Raw genomic sequence first — 25575 nt, forward strand, 5'->3', positions numbered from 1 at the left:
GCTGGGAGGGAAGAAGAGGTGGCGAGCAGAAGACCGCCTCTGGCGGGAAGCCTAAGGAGCCGCGGAAGAAGGACGGCTCTGTTACCAGGCAACAAGGCCCAGGCCCGCCTCCCGCTCCCGTTGCTAGGCAACGCCGAGGCCAGGGGGAGGGCGGCGGAGCAGCCCTACGTGCTGACGCTAATTGTATATGAGCGCGAGCGGCGGGCTCTCGGGTCTTTTTTAGCGCCATCTGCTCGCGGCGCCGCCTCCCGCTCCTCCCGCCGCCGCCGCCGCCGCCGCCGCCGCCCTGAGTCACTGCCTGCGCAGCTCCGGCCGCCCGGCTCCGCGTCCGAGTCTCCTGGAACGGTAACTGCTGGGACTGGGATGGCGGGGGAGCGGGGCCTGCCAGGTGTTGGGCTGAGGCCGTGGGTAAGCGCTCCCGAGGGGCCGTGCGGCCTGAGGGACCCCGGGGAGCGCCGGCGGCTGCGGGGCGCGCGGGACGGCGAGGCCGCGGGAGAGCGGAGGAGGAGGCCACGCCGCGGGGCGCCCCGGCCGCCTCGGCCTCGGTGTACCCCACCACGAGGGGATCCCGGCGAGGCAGGCCGCGGGGATGGGGGACATGGAAGGAACGGTGGCCGCGAGTTCCGCCCGCAGGGAGGGGCTGCGCAGGCCGCGGCCTCCGCGCGGAGGAGCTCGGGCACGTGGGGACCACGCCACAGGCGGCCGGAGACCCCTGTGGGGGCCCACCCTACCTCCCTTGGAGTTGGAGGAGGGGTCGCCAGGAGTACCAGCCCCCCGACGGTCTCACTGGCTCCCTCGGTCTTCCTGGAGGAAAATGTGCTAGCGGATGGGAGGATGGAGTGACGAGCAGCCTCCACCGCCAGGGTTCTTAGGGGTTAACACGTGCAAAGCGCTCAGCTTAGCTATTTTTTTTTTTTTTAACAAAAGATTTGTTTTGTGTCTCACAGGTACAGTTAGAACTTCGATGGGTACCGCGGCCGGGGTATATTTGTGGAAAGATTTGGTCCTAGTCTCCTTAAACCTCCAGATGGTTCTGAGACGAAAATGAGAAGGGCTGGCTTGTTGGGGGGGGGGGCCTTCGAGTTTATTAGACCAACAGCGTAGTTCTTCCTTTCAGGAGGCCCCCAGGATTCAAACTAGGAATGGAGTGGAAGGGCCGTGAGACCAAGCTCAGTGCGCCACATTTCTATAAAGCTCTCAGGAGTAGCATTGAAGAGAGGGTGGAGACGGGTCCTGTCTGGAGGGCAGGACTTCTCAGATTCAAAGGATGCCTCAGGCACCCAGGCTGTCTCCTGACTCCCAACACTTCTAATTTCAGGAGAGCCAACATAAAGTTTGCTAATTTTGAAAGTAGATGCCATCAAAACATCTTTTCAGACTTAATATCCAAAGAATACTTTGAGTTAGGGGAGTACCTAAAATTTAATTTATTTTAAAACAAGTAAGCGTGGGGGGGTGTTAGTGGTCTTGGGGAATTCTTATTTCTCAAACTTGTTTTCTGTTGAAGCATACATCCCAGATCTAAACTGTACGACTACTTTAATTCTAAGTCTGGATTGGAGGGATTTAATTTAGCATTAGTAAGGACTTAGACATCTGTCATAAAATCTTGACTTAATACATGTTCTTTTCAAGTCAGCGTTTAGATTATTAAATAGAAGTTAAAGACCCGTGACATCAACAAGAAAAGTTTTGTTAGGCTTATCTGTTGCAAAAAATCTGTTCTTTTTTTGTTTTTATCTTTGGCCCTATAATTGACAATACTTTAATACTGATTGTGGCACCTCACTTGTCCTTTCATGAGATTAAAAATAACACTCTTGACAAAGCCAATGAGTCTAAAATTCTATAGTTTATCTCCTTATTTCCTTGCTTGTGTTGGCTTCAGGTGACCTAAACCAATACTGGAAAGGGACTAAAAAAGAATTTGACGATGTCAAAATACATTGCTTATTTTGTTCAGTTAAAGTTCTCAAAGGATTAAAGAATCTTATTTTATAGGAATATGTGTTCATTCTTTTTTTTTTTTTTTTTTTTTTTTTTTTTTTTTTTTTCGGTTCTTTTTTTGGAGCTGGGGACCCGACCCAGGGCCTTGACCCAGGGCCTTGCGCTTCCTAGGTAAGCGCTCTACCACTGAGCTAAATCCCCAGCCCCATGTGTGATCATTCTTAACATTCTAAAACTAAGCCTATTCTGATCTGAAGTGTTAACCTGTGAGGATTGGGAGGAAAGTTGGAAAAGGGTAAGGTAATTATGGTTTGCTTTAAAGAAAAACTCCTGTTGAATTGGTTAAATTCAGTTCAACCTAGTTTAATCCAAATAGCAAGTTTTTGTACGTGCTAGAGGTAAGGTCATGGGAGTGGCTGCCTTACACATCCTTTGAGACCACTGGACCATGTTACCGGGTTGACAGGAAGGAACCACTACATCTTGGGTTAGCAAGATTGGTAACCTCATTGGTAAACCTGTACAATTTGGACTTTTTTATATTCCAAAGTTTCACATTGTTATTCGTTTTTAAAGTGGAAAAGGAGCTGTAGTTTATTAATATTGCAGGGGCTGGAGAGCTGGCTTAAGAGCACTCAACTGACGGTTCTTCCAGAGGACTTGGGTTCAATTCCCAGCACCCACATGGCAGCTCACAATTGAAACTCTGGTCCTAGGGCATCCAACACCCACATGGTATACAGACATAAATGTAAGCAAAACAGTTACAAAACAGTTTTTTTTTAAGGATGATATTACAGGGGAACAGAGATTACTGAGGCTTTATGACAGGTTTTCTAATGTAGCTCTACTGTCCTTGAATTCAGAGATTCTCCTGTCTCTGAAGTGCTGAGATTAAAGGCATGGCATTATTTAAATTCCACATGGATCATTTATTCAATGCTGTCAGATAGCATTAACTTTCCTTTCTTTTGAAGCTGTCTCACTGTATAGAGCTTAGGTAGTATTAACATTTTAAGTAGAAAACAGGTCTGGCATGGTAAAAAGCTTATTTAGGGTTACTGGGTTTTTGTAGTGAAGATATACAGGGTTGATTTTACATTTTAAAGCTTCATTTTGTATATGAGGGTGTTACCTACGTGTCTGTACCATGTGCATGCTTGGTCGGCTTCAGGTTGTGCAGGGAAAACAAGGGTTCTTGAACATTAAGCAATCTCTAACGCCTTATATTGAGTTTTAAAAGATGGTGTCCGACTTGAAGTGCTGGACATCAGTGTGAAATTTAAAAGCACTGTCCTGGGATTTGCTGTGAGGAGAAGCTACAGTGTAGTTAGGTGGTTTTGTTTCAATATGGAGTTTGCCTGCATTGTAATTCAGTAGTGGCTGCTTACGAGCCTTAGTGCATGTCTGAGTTACCTGTGTCACATACTTGCATCTGGACAAATCGTTACTAGGGAGTGAAGGTAGCTAGTCCTTTCTATGTGTACATTTGCTGTTGGGTTCTTTCTTTACATGGAAGGTGGTGTTCTCAGGTAGTCATTTTGCTTGGGAGTTTAATACATGGCCGGTTGTGACTTGATTTGCTATCACTAGAATGGATAGTGAGTGTTTAAAACAGTGCTGTGCTGAGGCCCGAATTAAAGAGACTGTTCCAAAGGAACAGTCAACGTCTGAAAGTCTTGGGATGGAATGAGGTCTGGGAGAAAGGAAGGTCGGTCCAAGTCATTGAGTTTCTGCTTTCTTTCTGATCATAAAATGACTGCTTGCTTCATCATGCAGTCATTATTTTTCTAAAGAGGAAAAATTTGTCTGCTAATCTCTCAGGGAAATTTCCCAGAAAGTGATGATGCATCAGAAGGTAAGCAGTTTTGATACTGGATGCTTGGACATCTGGCTATTAGAAGACCATAAACTGATTAGAGTGTTTTGTGTCATCAGTTGTTTTGTGGTGTTTTTTCTACTTTCTGTTGAAGATTTTACTTAATTCAGATGAATTGATTTAAGGAAAATTAGAAACTAGCATCCTTTCCCATTGAGGTGGTTTGTGCACTCTTGGGTTCCACACTGAACCTTTTCTGTCACATACTGGTCTTGAGTTTTCCCCCCATGGTAGTGCGGTTTGGTTAGGGTTGTATATTATTTTACTGTTGTAATGATGGTGGGACTATTTACTGGATAGGGTGACACATACCTGTAGTTCAACACTAGGGTAAGGGCCAGACGGTCACTTAAGCTCAGCAGCTTGAGTACATCCTGAACAACATAGTGAGTGGTGCGCCATGTAAAAACATTGAGATGTCTGCCCAACTCTGTCCCAAGTGTTTCTTAGACTGTTAACCTGCAGTCACTTCTAGTTAAAGCTATTTGTAAGAGAGCATTTCTAATGACGTTGCTTGGAGATATTTTCTGCTTCCAATTAGCTGCTTCCCCTTCATTTAATTTTCTTTGTTTTTTAAAGGCTTTTGGTTGCAGATGGAATAAACCATTGGTTAATACACTCAAGGGTCAGCATCTAGCAAGCATGGGTACCACTGCCTGTCAATGCTTTGCCTTTTCCTGTTGTCTCAGTTGTTTATCTTCATTAGGAGAGTAGGATTTACTGGATTCCTTTGAACTGTGGATTGGTGTCTTTCATCACTTCTAGACATTTCTTAATGTTCTGTCCTTTATACTTCTTAGCCTGTGTTGTGTCCAGTCTCAGATTTTGTTACTCTAACCCTCTCCAGTACTTCCTCACTCAGGCCTGGCTTGCCTGCAGTGTGACTTCCCAGCTTCCTCTGAACATAGTCCACTTCTCAACGAATCCAGTTTATCCTTAAGCCAACCTATTTAGCTTGATGTCATTATTTTTATTCCGGATGTTCTATTTCGTTATTCCCTATATTTGGTATCTTATAATAGATGGTTGTCTTGTTGTAGAGGATGTTTTCTTCCTTCAACTCCCTTTACTCTTCCTCCCTGAGATCAAACTCAGACCTTTTGAATGCTGGGGGGGAAAGTCTTTGAATTAAATATTTAAACTTTTGTAGTATAGGGCCAGTTTTCTGCTTTTATGAATTAGAGACTAAGGAAGAAGGTATCTTTCACTTTTTGATCTGCAAGTGCCTTTGAATATTATCAGAGCCCACTAAGCTAGAGTTTAAAAATTTAGGGGACCGAATAGTAGATGAATTAGGGCTATTAGTCCAGGAGAGATAGTGTATTTTTTTTCTGGGGTGTAGCATTTGGGATTTCTGTTTAATTTGGTAGGGTTGCTGTAAAGGTTTTATGGGGCTGGGAATTGAACCCAAGGCATTACACATAGTAGGGAAGTTGAGCTGCTAACCTGAGTGCCCAGGATTTTGATAGCTGAGGGCTGTTAAAACTGAGTTTCCATTCTAGGCTGGGTGGCACCCACATACTCTCATTTAAAGAGGAACTACAAAACATTCAAGGCCATCCTTGGCTCTGAACTGAGTTCTAGGCCAGTCCAAGTCAGTGCTGTGTGAGGTGCTGTCTCATTGCACAGGGAGCTATTGAAATGCTTCAGGTTTAGCCAGTGGCTGTGACTTCCATGCTTGTGCTGTGTCAACTCCTCCCCAGATAAGTGAGGTTTTGGGTTTTTCTTTTTTAAGTCTGATAATGGCAGTTGACCTTTGAGCAAAAGTAGCTTCCAAAGACATCAGCTTTGGCCTAAAGGATTTCTTAACTGTTTTGCTAGGGCTTCTGTGCTTTCACAATTCACAGTTTTAAAATAAAATTTATTCTGTACTTTTGGTTTTCAAAAGTCATCTGGATGGAAGTTTTTCATAAGAGATGAAAGAATACTGTTTTTATATGTGTCTGCAGGCTATCTCCCTGGGAACCGAGGCTTACTGATTCCTTTAAGATGAATGGCTACTGGCCCCCAGGATCTGTTGGTCTCAGCTCCTTCCCTAGTGTTAGGATTGATGGCAATCCTGTCTGCATACAGTATTCCTTGCTCAGTGATGAGGGCAGAGCTCAGACTCCTAGTACCCATGGATAGCTGTAACTCCAGAAGCCCTTATGGTTTTCCTGCACACACATTGTACTGGTTTGCCTGTACTCACGTTGTACACTATACAATGAGCTGCGTGTTTCTTAGTTCTTGTCAATACAGTGATAGCAGAACTCAGAAGTGCTGCTTTTAGGCTTCAGTCCTAAGGCATTCCCATGTGCTCATTGGTTTTTGGTGATACAGCATAGCTGTTTTGGTGGCTGGGCTGAGTCTTCAGCACTGCAAAGAAGCCATGTTCCAAAGGTTTGATAGTACACCACAATGGAAGGCTGAAGTACAGAGAGCAAGGCCGCCCTGCTGGTCTGAACCACCTTTATGATCACGTGACTGAGAAGGAGCCGCTTGTTGAGGTTGCTGTAGTGTTGGGTTTCTGTTGTAGTTCTCTTCATCCTAACCCTGATTCAGTAGTCTTCAGACGCTTCCAGACGCTAAGAGGAACCTAAGAGGGTTGCTGTAAGAACTAGGTTTTTAGACAGTCTTCTCTTAGCTCAGGCTGGATTCCATCTCTGAATGCATTAGCTGTTCTTAAGTACGGGGGCCAGTTTTCATAAAGTAGCTGAAAGAACTAATAGTTACACAATGTTGGAGCTGTTAAAGACTCTAAAAGTCATAGAAAGTTTTGCTTTTTGAAATGAATTTAAGTTAAATTTTGGGCTGGCAAGATGGCTTACTAGGTAAAGTCTACTACCAAGCCTGATGACCTCAGATTATCCCAGGATCCATATGGACAGTGAACACCAGCTTCTGTAAATTGGCCTCTGAACTCCTCAAATGGAACACACACAATAAATAAACATCATTTTAAAATAATGTAAAAAAAAAGAAGTGGGTTGTCTGGGTGTGGTAGTGCATACCTCTAGTTCCAGTCTTGGAAAACAGGGTCTCTCTTTGGGTTGAGACCAGCCTGGTCCATGTAGTAAGTTTCAAACTAGACAGGGTTACATGAAGAAAACCTGTCTTTTAAAAAAAACATTCTAAGGGGCTAGGTAAAAGTTGACTTTTCAGTATCACCATTAAAAGTATTTGAATAGCAAGGCCCTGGGTTCAGTCCCTAGCTCCAAAAAAAAAGAAAAAAGAAAAAAAAGTATTTGAATAAAGGTCACTGATCTATAAATCTTGTTAAATGTGGTTTCTTTGAATTATAAAGCTAGCCTCTGAAAATTGTTTTCTTTTGTATAATGGACTCTGTTCCATGATTCTTAACACTTGTGACTTTTAAAGGGAATATAAAATGACTAGATTTAGTGTTTTATTGATTCCTATGGTTTCACTTCGAGTGTTTTTCTTTAAGCAAAAGTCATGCTTGTTTTTAACACTGTTCTCTCTCTTTTTTTTCTTAGATATTGGGAGTTCTTAAAAGATGGCAGACATTGACAAGTAAGTGGGGACTTTGGTCCTTTTTCAGATAATTTGTTGTGATGTAGTTAATAGGGCAGATTGTAGATTATAGAAATGGATGGTGCTTATGTCCTTTGGTACCTATTATACTATTGGAAGTTAGATGAAATACTCTTAAAATACATTATATAATCATTCAAATAGAGTACACCACCCCCTGACAATGGGCAAAGAGACACCTTGTTAATGGTGTTGTTCTTATATCAGTCAGGGGCAGAGCAGACGCAGGCCTTTGTTCATCCTAGCTTGATGCCTGGCTTGGTGGCCAAAGCTGTTTCATGCCTAGGGCACAGCCGTGGCCCCCCACCCCGCCCCAAATAGTCAGTACTTGAAAGGCAGAGACGGTAGGTTTCTGGGAGTTTGGAAGCCAGCCTGGTCTATCTGATAAGTTCCAGGACATTCAGAGCTACATAGTGAGACCCTATCTCCAAGAATACCAAAAGGAAAACATACTGTTTGACAGTATTTGTTCTTAGAGAGTACTGAGCGTGGTAATAGATCATAAGTACTTGGGAAAGTTTTTATCATGTATATAATCTCAAACCATTCTCATTAACACTGTGTGTAAACATGTAGAATTGAAACAGCAACTATGCACATGAAGAGTGGACCCCTCTCAGGTGTATTTTGGTTCACTTCACTTTTCTTTAGAATGTTGATGCTGGCTTGGGGAGGAGGATGGGGCAGTACTGGCAATAGAACCGAGGGAACACATGCTAGGTAAATTCTCTGCCACTGAGCTGTCTCCAGCTGAGTAGATTTTGAAGAACTGAATAGGAAGCACTGACTTGAAGCAGTGTTGGCTTTTAGTGGCTTGAACTTGATTTTCTACAAGGGTTCTTGATAGCTTGGAACATAGGTGTAAGCAAGTTTTCACAGTGTGTTTCAAGTGTGGATGGATGTCATACAGAATTATGGTCTGGGAGAGTGGAAAGGTTGCCCAAGATTTGTCACATTTAATTTGACAGTCTTAAAATTAAAATACAGCACATTAATTAAGGTTGTCAGTAGCTTTTTAGATACCAAGGGCATGTATTGGGAGACAGGAATTTACCGTAAGGCCAGCAAATAGGAAGTATGTATACCAGTTCTTACCTGTCTTCATACATGCTTGCTCTCTTTGGAAGAGGACAAGAAATTATAGAACATTGACATGGCATGACTGAAAGATTGTTTATGCTTGATAGTTACGAAGTAGAATTCTGAATGAACATTTTTATTCAGAATTTTGAAGGCACTGTTCCTACTTTGCCTCTAGTGTGATACTGAAATTCAAAGCCACAGTTCTGATCACTTATGCATTGTTTCTTTTGATAAATTTCACTAATTTGGCTTTAGTTTTTAAAATGTCTAGTTTTGTCTAACTTATCACTTGATAAATAACCTTACAGTGGTGGGCTCTTTGATTCGGCTGAGTTGGGCGACTTTCAGTTGTACTTGTCCATTGGCTTGTCTTCTTCTGTAGCTCTTGTTAGATGCTTTGTGCTCCTTTGTCTCCTAGCTGGTCTTCATCTTTGTCTCTGTGCTCTTCTTTCTGGACAGATATATAGAAACTTTTCTGTCTGTGTTCTCAAATCTATAGCTTTAGTCTCTCTTGCTTTTCGTTTCTCTTTCTGATTTCATTGATTGTCCTGTCTTTGGGTGTTTCTTTCCTATTTAGTCTTATTTACTCTTAAGTTTTCTTTTCTCCTTTTGTTTTAGACTTAGTTTGTAATAGACTTTCCTAATGAGGTAGGATCATCTGCTTGTTAAGACTGCTGTTGAGGGATCTGGATGAGAGCATTGAGAGACATGAGCAGTAGTTGATGAGAAAATAAGGCTTGGTAGAGGGTCTCATTACTGTGGGACTCTGCTGTAGGCTCAGGAGTGTTTGCTTGCTGTAAGAACTCCCTAATGTCAGAGTGGTTTTCCTGGATGAGCAGTGTTGGATGTATGTACAACTGCCTTCTAGTGTTGTAGGAATCAGCTTAGAAGAATAAGGCAGCTAGGGAGGCCTTCAGCATACATATATATGTGTAAAACTAGTCATAGTAGGTACTCAATGTCTCCTTCCTCAGGCCAAGTTGTGAGCTCCATTTCCAGAGTAGAAACTGCCATGTTTCTGAGAGGACTTAGGGACTAAATTACTTAGTATTTTAGCTCAGTCATCCCCAGTTTGCCCACTTTCATCCTTTGGCCCTACCTAGACGTGCTGTCACTACTGTTATTTTATACTGTCCATCATGCCAAACATTCACGTTTCCTACTCAGATTTCAGTTCTTTGAATAAAGTTGATTGCTGCTTATGTTTTCTGGCTTCACAATTTTGCTGTTCTCCTTGCCTTGACACTTAGTCCTAACTCTTTATCTTAAATAACACTTAAAGACTCTGTTTTTGTTTTGTTTTAAATTGATTGTAGAATTATTTTATGTATGAGTGCTCTATTGGCATGCACACCTGCGCGCCAGAAGAGGGCATCAACCCCATTGTAAATAGTTGTGAGCTACCATGTGGTTGCTGTGACTTGAACTCTGAATCTCTGGAAGATCTGAGCCATCTCTCTAGCTCCCTGATTTTAGAAGTATTAAGTTAGATACTATCTTGTCATCTTAGCTTAAGAGCCATCATTTTGTAAACAATTAGAAAAACTTCAAATTGATTCTAACAGCTTGATTGCTCTCCCCTGCTATTTAATTTTATATGGCAGTTAGGCTTGAGAGAAGTGACTCTTCAAAGAGCCAGGGAATGAGAAAGGCTTAGAAGTGAGTATTCTAGGTATTTTGAGTCTTAAAAACTACTCAAGTAGTTATCTCAGATGTTTCTTATGTCTTATGTTCTAATGCTAAATTTGTAGTATTTATAGAAACAGAAGTAGGCTAGGTTTGACCATATGATAATAGGTTGTGAAATTTTTTAAAGACTTAAGATAGAGTTCAGAAAATATTTGAAGATACTGAAGGAGCAACTGATACATGCACAGAAGATCATAAGGAGTCAAAGAAACCGAGTTTCTAGGACCATAGATTTCTATTAGCCTAGTAAGTTTACACACAAAAGCAATTTAACATATTAAATCTAGATGTTAAATAGGGCCTGTGTCTATCTATAGTCCCAGTAAGTACTCTGAAAATTGAGGCTGGAGAAGAGTTGGCTTTGTAGAGTGCCCTGTTAAACATGGCAAAACCTTGTCAAGCAAGCAAACAAACAAAACCCAAAGGAAAATTGTCCTTCATCTCACCCCTTCCAGTGCTAGATGGAATCTCATATAGACAAAGTAGGTTTGGCTGATTCTCCAAGATGATGAGAAAGATGTTACCTTTCACCTAATTGAACCATCCTGGTTAAACTTTAAGCAAGATGTTAGGTCAAAGATCTTAACATTTCTTCTCCATCGTTACTATGAAGTTTTTGAAAAAATGTCCAAAGATAGTACAGTCCTGTAAGTAGTCATAACCCTCAGTGTTTAACAGGGTGTCTTGGTTTTTGTTTGTTTGCTTGGTGTTTTTAGACATGGTTTCTCTCTGTAGCCCTGGTTGTCCTGCACTATAGATAGACTAGGCTGGCCTCAAACTCACAGAGGTCCACTTGCCTCTGCCTCCTGACCACCAGCCAGGATCCTCTGTTTTAGAGCTAACATCATTATTCTTAGATTTAGTTACTTAACATTTTCTGGGATATCTCATGGTTTAATGTGGCTGCTAAAGCTATAGTTGTCTTATGCAGAATGGAAGCTATCTACCATTTTGCAAGGATTCCTAAAGTTTTAAATTATTTGTGTTGTATATGATCTCACTGCCACAGCCAGGGCTGCATGGTAACAACACATCCTATCAAAAACAAACAGGACAAAAGAACTCAATAAACTCACTGTTGAAAATAAAATCAGGCCAGGTAGTGTAGACCTGTAACCCAGCACGAGGTAGGAGTGTCAGAAGACGTTGAAGCCCATCTCCAGCTATGTAGGATGGATACATGAAACATATGTACAAAACCAGCAGCAAGTAAAATACCACTGTCAAAACTCTAGTCCTAGATAAAAAAGAGGCAAGGTATTTCGCTGCCCTATTGAAATGAAGGTTCTTTATTACAAGGATGCAAGAATGTAGTCTTTGGATACGTAAAGAAGGTTACAGCTTTACAGGTTGAAGAATATACACTGTTGTTGGCTAGATGGTTTTAAGTAGTGGTGTTAAACACTTGAGTTAATAGAAGACTGAATTTCGGTCCTGAAAGAAGCATATTTACTTAGCCAGTTTCTCTAATCTTGTTTTGTAATTCATACATTGAAACTATGGTGTGATGCTATGACATTGTAGCAAAGAACAGTCTGAACTTGATCAAGATTTGGAAGATGTTGAAGAAGTAGAAGAAGAAGAAACGGGTGAAGAAACAAAAATCAAAGGTATTCTTTTAAATTACTTCAGGAGCCAGCGGCGTGCTGGCATTCGTGTTCTAGTGGAGAATAATGAAAACATCCCCCTTTCCTGGACTCTGCCCTTTGTCCTCCACCTCCTGGTCCTTTCCTTAGTTCAGTAACTGTTTGTATACAGAGGAAGCAGTAAGCAAGGACGATGGGAGTGTGTGCAGTCAGTCACTCAGCATTTTCCCACTACTGCTGGAGTTAAGAGCATCTAGCCGTGTCAGTAACTGACTTTAAGTGAGACATACTGGAAGGTCTGGAAGTAGGCTTTACTTGGCAATGCTTCTAAGCTGTGTTTACTATTTAATTGTTAGAAGCATTTGTGTATGTCCTTCAAAGTGCATCCTCTTAAACACCAAAAGGGCGCTTGATCGTGTACACAGCAATAATTTGTACAAGGAGTAGTACTGATGGAGGAGATGTGGTCCAGGAGTACCAAGGTAACCAGGTGACTCACTTTCATTTTTAGCCAGATGGATTTTAATTGTGAAAATAAGAGTTTCTAATTGATGTTGCTAAATGCCTATTGTTATAATTGCATATCATGTAGTTACTAAACTATCACTAAAAGCTGATTTGGTCTCCAAGAATAACTGATAAATTTTATAAATTCAGCTTATATTTAAATTAAGTATAATTGTAAAAAGTCACTGGTCACTTTTGGCCCTAGTTACAGTAAACTTTGACTATTTTTGCTACAGGAAAGGGAGAAATTATATAAAATTTGTATGTTATAATCTCAAAATTACACATGTACATAAGCAACATTATCAACAACATCCATATAACCCCTTTTTCTGTGGCCTAAAATTGTTGGTACACTTAGAGATTTCTGGTGTTGGCTGCCTTCAGATTACTGTCATGTCTCAGACTCCTGGATGAAGTTCTGGGCTCCAAGGTGAAAGATGGATGAAATTTAAGATATTAGAACCAGAAAAGATTGTGTCCATTGAGCTTGTGAGACAGGCCTATAGAGATCCTGTGTATTAGAGATCTTAGAAAACTGTACATCTACATTTCTCATCAGAGCAGACCAGCATTTTATGGGCCTGTTAGGAAGAATTTGTGATTGGACTGTCAGTGGGAAAGAAACAAAGCAGAAACAATGTCATAAATCCCTCTTTCAATGCCCCCTTTCTTTTTAAAAGCACGTCAGCTAACTGTTCAGATGATGCAAAATCCTCAGATTCTTGCAGCTCTTCAGGAAAGACTTGATGGTCTGGTAGACACACCAACAGGATACATTGAAAGGTACAAGATCTTTTTTTTTTCTACCTTCCTCATTTATCTTTTGCTAAAAAGCCATCTAAGTTTATCTGTGTGATCCTGGGAAGCTAATGTCTATTAGTATCTAGTATAAGATTTGGGGAAGTGACGGTGGAAACATCTTGGGTCTTGCTTGGTTCAGGTCTGTAGGAAGTATATGATCTTAGCCATTTCTATGATAAGTTTGTTAGAAATGGTACAGAATTAGAAATACAGATTTCTTTTTTTAAATACGGATTACTTGTAGTTTAAAGCTTAAAGTTCCTTAGCTTTCTGGTTTTAAGGTCCACGTGTACTCTTTCCCTGCTTACTGGAAGTGTTCCCTGGCTCTGTGTCTCCTGTTAAGTCACCTCCTTCCCCTTTGCTAGGACTGTCTTGACACAGATTGTAGTGGATGGATGCACATCACTTTGTATATCCTTGTAAGGAACTATAATGGTTTCTTTGAGCTGTTTCTTTCATAGAATTGTTACTTAGAGGCCAGCATTCTTTACCTGGACCAGTCTTGTAGCAAGATTCCTAGACGTGCTGAGTGTTTAGTGTGAGAGTGGCTTTATTCCCGTGTCTGCCAGACGTTGGCATCCAGCTTTCGTAGGTTGTTTCTTGTGAACTAGTCTAGAAGCTATGATCTTGTTTTACTTGTATTTTCTGGCAGCTGCTTTTCAGAAAATGTGAGCCTTGTCATCCATTTTGTACCCTCTGCCCATTTCTTACTGATATTACTTTCATTTTGTTAGAATATTTTATGGAAGTCTTTGCATAATCATTTTCATCTTTAGCATTGTAAAATATTATCTATGGAGTCTTTCAGAAAACAGAAATCTTTAAATTTTATATTAGCAAAGTGGCTGGCCTGTTTTTCATTTTATGTTTGGATTCAAATTGCTTAGGAAGTCTTAGCTCCTACATTCTTGTTGGCTAGTTCTTTTGTGTTTTCTTTTAAATTTAGGTCTTTCATTTCTTCAGAGTTCAACTTTGTACTTGGTACAGGTAAACATTCATTCCTTTTTAGTAAGTTCTTACAAAACTCTATTAACTGAACTATTCCTCTTTTCTATTACATACTTAGATACTGTGGCTTCATGGTACATGTTAATGTCTGAGGGCGAGTTGCTTCCACTCTCAACGCTGCTAGGCAGTGTTCAAGGTGATCAAGGTGTGACTCTTTTGTTCTTGTCACATTTGACCTTTCAGTAGATCTGGCAGACAAGATGTTTCCTTTCATACTGTCCTATGTATACATAACGATCTAACCTGCCTTAACCTTTATGCTACATGTTTGACAGGGTTCTCAAGTTTTTTTAATTCGTAAGGTTTGATATTGGTTACATTCAAGTTCATGGGTTGGCAGAGTTAGTATATCTTACCATCACCTGGTCTGCATACTTGTATTTACAGCACATGCTGTCTCAGCTTTGTGGTGTTTTTGCATGTGATATTCCTGTTGTGAATAGTATTTTATATTGTATTCCTGCTATACAGAGAATTGCTGTATTTTTCTTTAAAAAAAAATTGTAGTGTATCTAGTAGTATTGCTAAAATCATTGGAATAATTTCTAGTCCTGGCCGGCCTGGAACTTGCTATATAGACAAAGCTGACTTAGAATTCTCAGAAATGTTGTCTGCCTTTGCCTCTCAAGTCCTGGGAATAAAATCATTCTTTTTATTTTATTTTAAAATCTAATTTGGTTTGTTCTAAGTCTTTTGTGTTAATTTTGGTTTGCTAAGTTCTAAACATATATGTAGGTTAGGTTTAAAATGGGCAGTTGTCTTGATCTTACTAATGTGTCTTAGCACCTTCATTCCTCTCCCCTCAGAAGGGGCTTCTCTGTAGTCCTTGCCATCCTGTAATTAAACTCTGTAGATCAGGCTGGCCTCCAACTCAGATCTGCCTGCCTCTCCTCCCAAGTGCTGGTTAAAGGTGTGCTCAGTGACCAGGCTCTTAATTTACCTTGGACTTCCTTTGCATTTCCTGCTGCTCTCTCCCTTATTTCTGGCTGATTGTGTACTTAGCTTTGTCTCTCAGTTTAATCTGTCCTTCATGGCATTTGAATTCTTATTTTTATGTAGGTGCATATGTGTACGGGGAGGGGGGTGCTAGGAAAGAAAAGTGGGTCCTAGAAATTATAGGTGGTAGTGAGCAAGCCCCATGGGTGCTGGAAAAATAAATGCAAGAGCAGCAAACACTCAGGCACTGAGCCAGGGCTTCAACCCTGTCTTGTTTTTGTAGCTTTTGTAAATACTGGTGGGTAGCTTACGAGATGCATTTGTGATACCTAGAATTTAATGCCTGGACCCCGAACAGAAGTGGAAGGAGAGAACCTTCTCACATCTCAGTGTGGTCATTTGACCTATGCACAGCTCCCCCACCTGGGCAATAATAATAAAAACTTAAGTAAGTGCAGAGCAGAGGCTTAATCCTGATGGTAATAATTCTAGTGTGATTGTGCTGTGTAAGCTGTCTGTATTTCCACATAATAATTCTTGCCTTGGTCTGGAAGTTTGTAGGAAGGATATGTTAAAAACAGGGGTTTATGCCTTTGTATTTTCTAGATTCTTTTATTCTAATATTAAGGTTCATATTCAAACTTTTGCAATTTGAATGTGGTTTTTATTTGGTATTATAAGTTAAAGCGGGCTGGAGAGATGGCTCAGCGGTTAAGAGCCCCGACTGCTCTTCCAGAGGTCCTGAGTTCAATTCCCAGCAACCACATGGTGGCTCACAACTATCTGTAAAGAGATCAGATGCCGTCTTCTGGTGTGTCTGAAGACAGCTACAGTGTACTTATATCTAATAAATGAATTTAAAAAAAATAAGTTAAAGCACGAAGTTACTTTTTTATGTTTCTTTCCTTTTTTAAAAAAGGTTTATTTATTTATTTTTGTATTAAAATGTTGTGCCTCCATGAACATAATGTACACATAAGAGGACTTTGGAGTCCGTGAGTCTGGACTTACAGGTGGTTTGCAAGGTCTATGTGGGTACTAGGAATTGAACTGGGGTCTTCTGCAAAAGCAGTAAGTGCTCATAACTATTGAGCCAACTTAGCAGCCCAAGTTTCTTAATTAAGTTCCTGTGTGTGTTTTGAGACATGAAGCCAGTTTGTTCTGTCCTCAGGCTCACCTTACTATGTAGCTTCTTGGCGCTCTGTTCTGCCTATAGATTCTGGGGAATCCAACATAAGTTGTCAGTCCTCTGTAAGAAGTAGGAAAAAAACTGATAACAGTTGAGTTCCTTAGTTTTAACTACTTCAGTGGTTAGGTAAGAAAATTATTTTACAAAAATTTAGAAAGAAAATTCAACCTGGATTAAGGTTATTCCTTGTTTTTATCTAGTTATTTGGTTATCTAGTTTTTTTTCTCCTATTGATTCATTCTACCTGCTTTTATAATGAAAGGATCTGTATGTCTATTTTGAATTTTAGTTACTTTAAATTACTTGTTTCAACTCAAATGAATCCAGTTTTATGTTTTAGTTTTAATGTATGGAAAGTTTGACTTGTGTTTTTCTATGATTTTTATATAATTTTTCAGCTTGCCTAAGGTAGTCAAAAGACGGGTGAATGCTCTCAAGAATCTTCAAGTTAAATGTGCACAGATAGAAGCCAAATTCTATGAGGAAGTTCATGATCTTGAGAGAAAGTATGCTGTTCTCTATCAGCCTCTGTTTGATAAGGTAATGATTTATACTACTTTTTAAGCTAACTCAGAGAAACAAACTTGCAGGAACTGGTTTAGATATCTCAGTGGAATGGGTATTAGAGGTACATGTGAAACATAGTAATTATTAAAAGTTGTAGTATTTACTAAGTAAATCAGAAAAGAGTAGTTTAAAATTTTGGGTGCTATTGTTTTTTCATAAGCTCTTTTTTTTTATTTTAGCGATTTGAGATCATTAATGCAATTTATGAACCTACAGAAGAAGAATGTGAATGGAAACCAGATGAGGAAGATGAAGTTTCGGTTAGTACCTTACAGTTTTCTGTAGTCTAGATAGGACCATAAACAGTGTTTAGAAGTAGCATTTATGTACGTATTGTGTATGGTATTAGATAACAACTCTGGAAGTGCTGGGGTAGCAGATGAGCTGTTGTTCAGCCGGCAGCGCCTACTTTTGCATTCCAAGTTTCTCTCATAGTTTCCTTTGCCCTTTTGATGGCTCGTGAGAGACAGACAGAGAGACAGACCATGAGGTTCCCCAGTGACCAGCCTGCACTGAGTAATGACAGCTGTGAGGGAAGGCTGTACTATGCCATGTGGCCAGGCTGCCTCCTTTAGTATCACCACTTCTGCAGGGTGTAATCAGGGTTATTTTGAATAAGGATCTCAGAGACTGAACATTGGATACGTTTCTGTTTGCTGTGGTTAAAAATCTTGTTAGTGACTTTATTCTTTTTCATACGTTCCTAAAGTTCTTGATGTGGGTGGTGGCTATGAGAGCATTGATTGCTATGTATGAAATAGAAGTTTTCCAATGAGTGACAACAGAAGTTACACAATTAAACTAGAATACTGTTGATTGAAGGTTGAGAGGTTATCAGAAGACCCATTATAGTCATTCCGTTGTATGCGGTCTTTTCAAGGAGGAGCTGAAAGAAAAGGCCAAGATTGAAGATGAGAAAAAGGATGAAGAAAAAGAAGACCCTAAAGGAATTCCTGAGTTTTGGTTGACAGTTTTTAAGAATGTTGATTTGCTCAGTGATATGGTTCAGGTAATTTAATTCATAAAACCACCTATTTACCTAAGAGAAGTTTTTTGATATTTAAATATCTGGTTTTCTCATGGCTTATTTACGGTTATATGAAGAAAATTCAGTTTTGGTTAATCAGAATATTTTAAAGTCATTAATGAAGTGGTATCTTTTACCATCATTATTAGTTGGTGCTTTCTCATTGTTTACAATACCTTCTTGTTTTTCTGTGCTTAGTATCAAGGTAGGGTGTTTAATTTATATTGCACTAAAAAATCTTTTCAATTTGAAACTTGTTAATCCAGGGGCAATTTGCATCTTAAACTATAAAGCTATTTAACTCACTTATAATGTCTTAGTCCCTGGAAAACCAGCACAGACATCGCCTTCTTTGGAACTTCCTGTCTGGTTCCTGAGCCATTGCCATCTGTGTAGTCCTTGAGCCCTAGTTTGTGACTGTTAGGGTTACCAGCGGCAAAGAACTGATCTCAGTGACAAGTGGCAGTGCATTTCTGCTCTGCCAAAGTAGAGAAGGGACACGCAGCTTGAAACCAGCAGATAATCAGGAAGTATTTTTTTTTTTTTTTCCGGAGCTGGGGACCGAACCCCGGGCCTTGGGCTTGCCTGGCAAGCGCTCTACCACTGAGCTAAATCCCCAACCCCAGGAAGTATTTTAAAAAAAATAAACACAGCCTTATATAGATGATTTTATTTTTCAGATTGGTCAGGCAGTGTGCTGAAGAAGCACAGTAATGAGGTGGCCTCAGGTAGCGTCAGTGTAAACCTTGTGGTGAAGAAGTAGGGTTCATAGTTACTTCTGTAACAGACATTGCCTATATATAGTCTCTAGTTTTTGTGTGGTAATTAATAGAACATTTATGCTAAAATGCCAGATTAGATGCTAATTGTTATTTTAATTTGAAGGAACATGACGAACCTATTCTGAAGCACTTGAAAGATATTAAAGTGAAGTTTTCGGACGCTGGCCAGCCTATGGTAAAAGAAGTTTTAAATGCTTAGTTTTGTAGTATGTTGTTAAAGAAACATTTTAAACATGGTGTTCAAGAGTTTTGCTGAAGTGCGGTATTAAAGCTGACACTGGGTACTCTTAAGTATGTGCATGTTTGGTTTTGGTGCTTGTGACTTTACACTTCCATCTACTCCTGTGGGATTTAAGCTTTTTAGAAGTAAAGATAGTGATCTTAGATTAAAGTAGATAAAATAGAACAGGGAAACTATTAAAGGTGTCTGCCCAGGAATGACTCCACACAAATGGTACTTGAGGGGATAGAGATTAGCTAATAACCCCTTGTCAACTACAGGCAATGCTATTAATGAAGGATCACTGTCTTAAAGTCAAGTCTTTTCAAGGTTGGAGTTGAGGGTGGAAAGAAGGGACACTTGGTCCTTTATTTAGATTTACCTGACCTAAATAAATGATAATTTAAGTAGAAACCATATTGTTCATCTTGTGCCTTTATTTAACATTGCCTGTAACAGAACTAAGGGTTTCTCTAGATCCCTGTTAGAGTTGTATTTCAGAGTGAGGTAGAGAGTTAGGCTTTGGTGTATGCTTAACAAAAACAACAGGTCAGAGTGTTTACTAATGCACTGAAATTTACCGTTTAAGAACCTAACTAACTTTTGTTTTCTTTTAGAGTTTTATCTTAGAATTTCACTTTGAACCCAATGAATATTTCACAAATGAAGTGTTAACAAAGACTTACAGGATGAGGTCAGAACCAGATGATTCTGATCCCTTTTCTTTTGATGGACCAGAAATTATGGGTTGTACAGGGTGAGTTAATTGTACCAGTGTATTTTGTGTTTAACTGTAGGTAGAGCTTTCAGTGTGCCCTGTGTTGTCCTGTTGGGTTTGTTTGCAGCCTGACATTTTAGTCTCTTCTGTTTTCCTCTGGGCCTGACTATCATATATATTTATGGAAAGGAATACACTATTCACTTTCTTTATAGATCATGTTAATGCTTTTTTTTTTTTTTTTTTTTTGGTTCTTTTTTTCGGAGCTGGGGACTGAACCCAGGACCTTGCGCTTCCTAGGCAAGCGCTCTACCACTGAGCTAAATCCCCAACCCCGTTAATGCTATTTTAAATCGATAGATTTTAAAGTTTTGTTTAGAAAATCTCAAATTTTAATTTGACATGTAAGCACTTGTAAAAATCTAGTAATCACATGTGCTAAAATATCATAAAAACATGTTGTGTTTCCTAAGGTGCCAGATAGATTGGAAAAAAGGAAAGAATGTTACTTTGAAAACCATTAAGAAGAAGCAGAAACACAAGGGCCGTGGGACAGTTCGTACTGTGACTAAAACAGTTTCCAATGATTCTTTCTTTAACTTTTTTGCTCCTCCTGAAGGTAAGTAGTGAGTAGTATCTCAGTTTAGGTCGGGCACTGATGTGTGTTGTATTGTACGTTGTGCTTAATTTCTTTCTTTTTTTTTTTTCTGATTTGGATTTCTTTTAATTTTGCAGTTCCTGAGCATGGAGATCTGGTAAGTTGAGTTTCTAAAAGACACTGACATTGGCTGGTCTTGAACTGAGATCCACCTGCCTTTCCTTCCCCAGCCACTGGGATTAAAGGCATGTCTGGCTATGCCTGCTAAAGACTCAGTGCTTTATGTGTGTGTGTTAGTGTTTGCCCGCATGTGTGTATGGGTTCCGTTTGTGTGACTGATGCCCACAGGAGTCAGAAGGGCATAGACTGAATCCTCTTGAACAAAGTTAATATGCAGTGTTCTTGTGGGTGCTGGGAACTGAGTCCTGGCTCTTCTGCAAGAGCAGACAGTGAGCCTGCTAAGCCATCTTGTCAGCCATAGTTCTGTTATTTCCAAAGGAATGCACTAGTGTACCAAATGTTTTGCTCTTTAAACCCAAAGTTCCATATAATAAACAGTCCTAACGTCTTATTACAATTTTTCTTGGTATATATGCTGGCTTGCTAACTTATTTCTGAGTATCAATAACATGCAAATCCAACACATATAGATGGCTTACTTGGTAAGTGACAGGCAGGCAGAGTTGGAACTTATCTCACAGGCCGACTGACCTGACAACTCTCTTTAATAGGATGACGATGCTGAGGCAATACTGGCTGCAGACTTTGAAATTGGTCACTTTTTACGTGAGCGTATAATCCCAAGATCAGTGTTATACTTCACTGGAGAAGCTATTGAGGACGATGACGATGACGTGAGTACATTTAAATCCTGCTGCGGGGTCATCTGTTGGGGTTACCATACATAGTCAGGATTGGTAAGAAGTTAGATTCACTTTTCATAAAGTAGGCTATAGAAAGTTCATAATGAAGCTAATCTCTGGATAGCTTTTCTTCTCAATTGTGAAGAAGTCTCTTAGGGTATTTGCATTCGTTTACAATTTGATTTTGTTTTTCTGTTAGAAATAGTATTCTAAATTGGTGAAATGTGGTTACCTTTATTTACATTTATTTTGATGTCATGAAACAAGTAGAACTCTTGACTGTTCATGGCAACACTGTTAGGTGATGAAGAGGCTGCAAAGAGGCCCTAGGGAGGCCTGTAGCTGGAGCAGAGCTCGTCACCTCACAGCAAGGGCAGCGTTATGCTTGCTATTTCATTTTGATCCATTTTAGTGTTCCAAATTATGGGTGTTACTGATCTGTGCTTGCTGAGTCGATAGTCACTCACACTCACTTGTCTTTTTTCAGTATGATGAAGAAGGTGAAGAAGCTGATGAGGTAATGTTTACCAAATGAGCAAATAATTCACTGTATGACACTGAGGAGCAAATTGAGTGATTAATGTATTCCTTTGCTTATAATCATTCTGTGATTTGGGATAAATTTTGGAAACTGATTTTAGAATTCTACAGCCAAACAATGTATGTATAAGGTTTCAATAAATAAATTGCAAAACTCAGCAACATTTTTTTTTTTTATTTCAAATAATTTTGTTCTGCTGCAGGGTTATCAGCTCTTTGAAGAAGTCAAAAGCTGCAGTAAACTTTTTCAACGTTGGCTGCAGTAAATCTTTTCAATAAAAGCTGTCTGGATGTCTCAAGTTGTGTTGGGAAATTTTTCATATTAGAAGCTTTCAAATTAAATTGTATTATCAACAAACTCTGTAATCATGAAAATCTGTTGACCCATAGCTATAACTTGTATAAAATTTCCATACATTATGAGCCAGTTTTTTCTAGTATGTACCTACTTCATGGATGCATTTTGAACTTTAATATAGGAAGGGGAAGAAGAAGGAGATGAGGAAAACGATCCAGACTATGACCCAAAGGTGAGCAAAGCTGGCTGTTCTTCCCTGTGCTAAAGAATAGATGAGATGGTACTTAATTGCTCATTATTTGGGATTTGGCCTTTTTAAAGAATTATACCATATTGCATAGATTGTTTTCCATGCAAAGAAAAGTTATAATTAGTCAGCTAAAGGAGATCTGGATGGAGGAATATTTTGAACTTTGGATTTTCCAACTACTGTTAAAATGATTTGATTCCTAAAGGTGCCAGTTTAATTCTTGGAATTTTAGTGTTAGTAAAGCATTTTCTCTTTCAAAGTATATAATAGATTTCGGGACTCATTTGAAACCTAGAATTTCCTTTATTTTGTTCATCTACCATATGCTGAAAAACAATGGAAAGAGACTTTAACTAAGTAGAAGTGAAGTTAAGAAGATATTTTGATATGAATTAGTGTTACAGCTAAATATAAACAGACAAAAATTGACAATGTCCAATACAGTGGTTATTTTAGGGTTATAGATTCTCTCAGGAAATAATGCTTTATTAATGCATACTTCAGTGACTTTGAACATTAATTTGTTGCTCTCCTATATTTTCTGTCTTCACTGTTTTTACAAGACAAGATATTTTGATAATTATTGTTTGAAAAATGCATTAAAATCAGTAGAAGGTAGATTGACGTGTTGTTTTCCTTTAACAGAAGGATCAAAACCCAGCCGAGTGCAAGCAGCAGTGAGCAGTGACTGGCCTTGAGGACGGCCTCCCTGTAATAGCCTAAACATGACTCATTTACTTCAGCCTTATGGTTTTGTATTTTCTTGATAGAATCAGTAAGTTTCTAAGGGAAAGGAAATTGATATTTTGCAGACCAATTTGTTCTACCCAGCATCCCAACTCTAGCTCTGTCAGCCACGTTATCGCATCCACCCTTTACTGCATGCTCAGGTCGCTGCAGTCTGGTTCTCCTGGGAGATTTTCATCATGTAGCTATTGGATACAATTATGAAAACCAACTGTTGAACACATTTGGAGTAGCTGTTTCTTTCCTAGAGAACCAAAGCTGTTTCAGCTGGTAGAACAGGTTGAAGCCCGCCTGCATTAGCTGTGCTTTCCGTTATGTTTAGAGGGATGCACAGGCACGACATCATTCGAGGAAGGAAAATTGTGGTTAAGAATTTCCAGTAAGATCATACTTAATAACTGAGATTAATAAGGCATTTTTATGTTTTCAATGACATAACGAAAGTCAACTCATGCTTATAGCAAGGTGAACAAACCCTAGGTTCTCTTCAGACGTTAATTGATAGTATTTAATGTCCGTTGAAAGTTAACCTCCATTAATGACATCTTTTCTTTGTGGTAGGCCCTACCTTCTGCTTTCCTGGAAAAGATGAATATACATCATTTGAACCTATTTTGAGTTTTTCTGTTGTTTTGTTTGCCTAATTTTGTTTTTATAGCCTAAAATAAAAATATGACACAGTCTTAGCTCTCTCGGGATGCTGTCTCAGTTTGTACTGATTGAGGCTATTGCAGAGGGTGAGTTGGAGTTCAGGGTGCCTAGTTGTCTATTGAACAGTGTTGGAGGAGGTAATACACACGCCTTTAAGAATGTGAAGTGCTTAGTTGTTTGAACAGAAAGGTGAAATGGCGCTTGTTAGAGCTGACTGTTTACTCTGGCCTCAGTGCTAAGGCTGAGGAGTGTCATGATGAGCCCTGCTGTTTACTGTGTATGACTAAGGATGGATGGGTAGTACTGTTGCTTCAACTACCTCAGCTCTGTTACAGCATATTGGGGTAAATCTCACAAACGCTCTCAGTCTTACAAAATGCTCAAAAAATTGGCCTCTGTACCACGAGTGTGATGCTCAGCGTCATATTCACACCAAACTGATGATTAAACTGGAGAATGAAGTTTAAAACCCTTCTTTATCTGGGCATGTGGCTCCTGTGTTAGTGGGAATGAGTGAAAGTAGTGTATGCTTTCAAGAGATAGAAGGGTTTGGGGTGGGTTTTTTTTTTTTTTTTTTTGAGTTAACTTTTTATACCCCCCTTCAGATTTTTCAAGCAACCACGTTGTAGCAAATCCTAAGGTGGTAATGAGGCAGGGAGGTGGCATTAGTTTCAGAGCATGAGAGCCACATTTAAAATACCTCAGGCTATTTACTGTTCACTGTGGGGAAGGAATGGTCTCTGACAGGGTTTAATTGGATTGGACTTGGAGGGAAGTTCCTGCTGTTAATAAAATTTACATTGAAGAAACTTTTTTGGAGGTGATAGTTCTTTTTGTGAGATTTTAATATTAAGCTCTTAGAATGTTAATACATTCTATAGCCAATATCTTCCTGAAATTTTTAACTACTGGAAATCCTTAACCAACTATATTTTCTTCATTTTGAAAAAGATTTGGTTGCTTTTTCTTAGATGGTTTGTGCTATTTTCTGTAATCATAGTTCATCTAAACACAGCCTATTTTCTTGAACATTAAAATTTATAACCTAGGGATCTCCTTTTCAGTGACCTTACAGACTAGCGCAGTCTTCCCTTCCTTCTGTAGGAAGTAGCTGTTGCCAAAGCGAAGAGGTAGCTGGCTCTTGTCTAATGGGAAAGTGCTGTGTGGAGCTTCAGGGGTCAGTCTTTCTTGTGACATGTGTCAGTCCCCAAATGGTTCTATTCTCCTCTAGAAGTCTGAAATATGTAATCTGAAATCCTTAATAAAATTGGATCTAATTTTATAAAATACACTGGTGATATTTGAAGTTTTTACAACTATACATAACGTTGAAGGGAGAGCTGCCAATTCTGTGCTTAAAATTCTGACCTATTAAAATTCATTAAATTTTAACCCATCAAAGCAATCTTAGTACCAACATAAAGGAAGGTGTCTATTGTTCTGATACAGTGAGGTGGCAAAGGAAAAATGTTATTTAACTCATTTTGACCTCATTCACAAAAATCACATAAGAAAGGAGACATGAGCTTTGTGCTTTGTTCTGTTTAGTGTCAGTGGTTGGTGTACATGATAAGTCTTGAGGTAACAAATAAAAATTTTCTATCCGTGTTTGTAGTGTTGTACTATTACATCTTATAAAACAGGTGCTTTTGAGAACTATCTTGATACGCAGGAGTATGAAATCTAATAACCACATACTTGATTTCAGGACTTGGTTTTAGGATATAACCACTATTGTTTAGTCTTATGTGAGTTTTAGGCTTAGTTTTTAGCTTTAAATTAAAACAAATGTTGATTTAGATATACAGAATAATATAATTTAGAAGAAGCCTGATTTATAGGGAGTTTGGGCAATACAGATGTGCCAATCACTTTTAAAAAGTTGTATATTTCCTAGGTAATTGAAAACTCAATTTGAAAAACCTTAGATAATTTATTAGGTCTCTTAAGTAAACATACATTTCTAGCAGTGGCAAAACCGTATTGCTCGTTGAACTAATGAAGGTTTATCACATGATTTTAGAGAATGGAAGCTTTGGAGCAGAAACTATTTGAAGATTTTTTTTTAAACAGATTTTTACTTTCATTTGACATCTTAAAGTAGTTTTAGGATTTTCGTCTTTCAAGAAGTTAAGTTGATGACATGTTT

General features: G+C 39.3%; 1 protein-coding gene and 1 non-coding gene across 5 annotated transcripts; both read left to right on the forward strand.

Annotated features, from left to right (window-relative positions):
* Positions 1-220: 220 nt before the first annotated feature.
* Positions 221-24715, forward strand: Nap1l1 (nucleosome assembly protein 1 like 1). Of its 4 annotated transcripts, XM_032912347.1 has the most exons (16): positions 243-345; positions 7306-7342; positions 11660-11745; positions 12912-13014; positions 16564-16705; positions 16912-16992; positions 17613-17741; positions 18645-18716; positions 19379-19518; positions 19953-20098; positions 20215-20234; positions 20809-20931; positions 21428-21457; positions 21960-22010; positions 22674-22739; positions 23337-24715. In XM_032912347.1, the coding sequence occupies exons 2-15, from the start codon at positions 7326-7328 to the stop codon at positions 22707-22709; spliced, it is 1176 nt and encodes a 391-aa protein (XP_032768238.1). In that variant the 5' UTR covers positions 243-345; positions 7306-7325; the 3' UTR covers positions 22710-22739; positions 23337-24715. The 4 variants fall into 4 exon arrangements, with proteins under 4 accessions (XP_032768229.1, XP_032768238.1, XP_032768246.1 ...); XM_032912338.1 differs by having other exon boundaries at positions 221-345; positions 22674-24715; XM_032912355.1 differs by lacking the exons at positions 21960-22010; positions 22674-22739; positions 23337-24715 and adding an exon at positions 21684-21779.
* Positions 7516-7658, forward strand: LOC116890490. Its single transcript, XR_004386677.1, has one exon. It is a non-coding gene; the product is annotated as a small nucleolar RNA SNORA48 (small nucleolar RNA).
* Positions 24716-25575: the final 860 nt, after the last annotated feature.

Source organism: Rattus rattus, chromosome 1 (assembly GCF_011064425.1).
Source record: "Rattus rattus isolate New Zealand chromosome 1, Rrattus_CSIRO_v1, whole genome shotgun sequence".
Classification (NCBI taxonomy): Eukaryota; Metazoa; Chordata; class Mammalia; order Rodentia; family Muridae; genus Rattus; species Rattus rattus.

Excerpts from the sequence above, each read along its gene's own strand:
- Nap1l1 (XM_032912338.1), top strand. Across the intron at positions 16,993-17,612 it reads ATGAGGAAGATGAAGTTTCG|GAGGAGCTGAAAGAAAAGGC; the intron begins GTTAGTACCTTA and ends GGTCTTTTCAAG. Across the intron at positions 21,458-21,959 it reads AAGGTGAAGAAGCTGATGAG|GAAGGGGAAGAAGAAGGAGA; the intron begins GTAATGTTTACC and ends ACTTTAATATAG.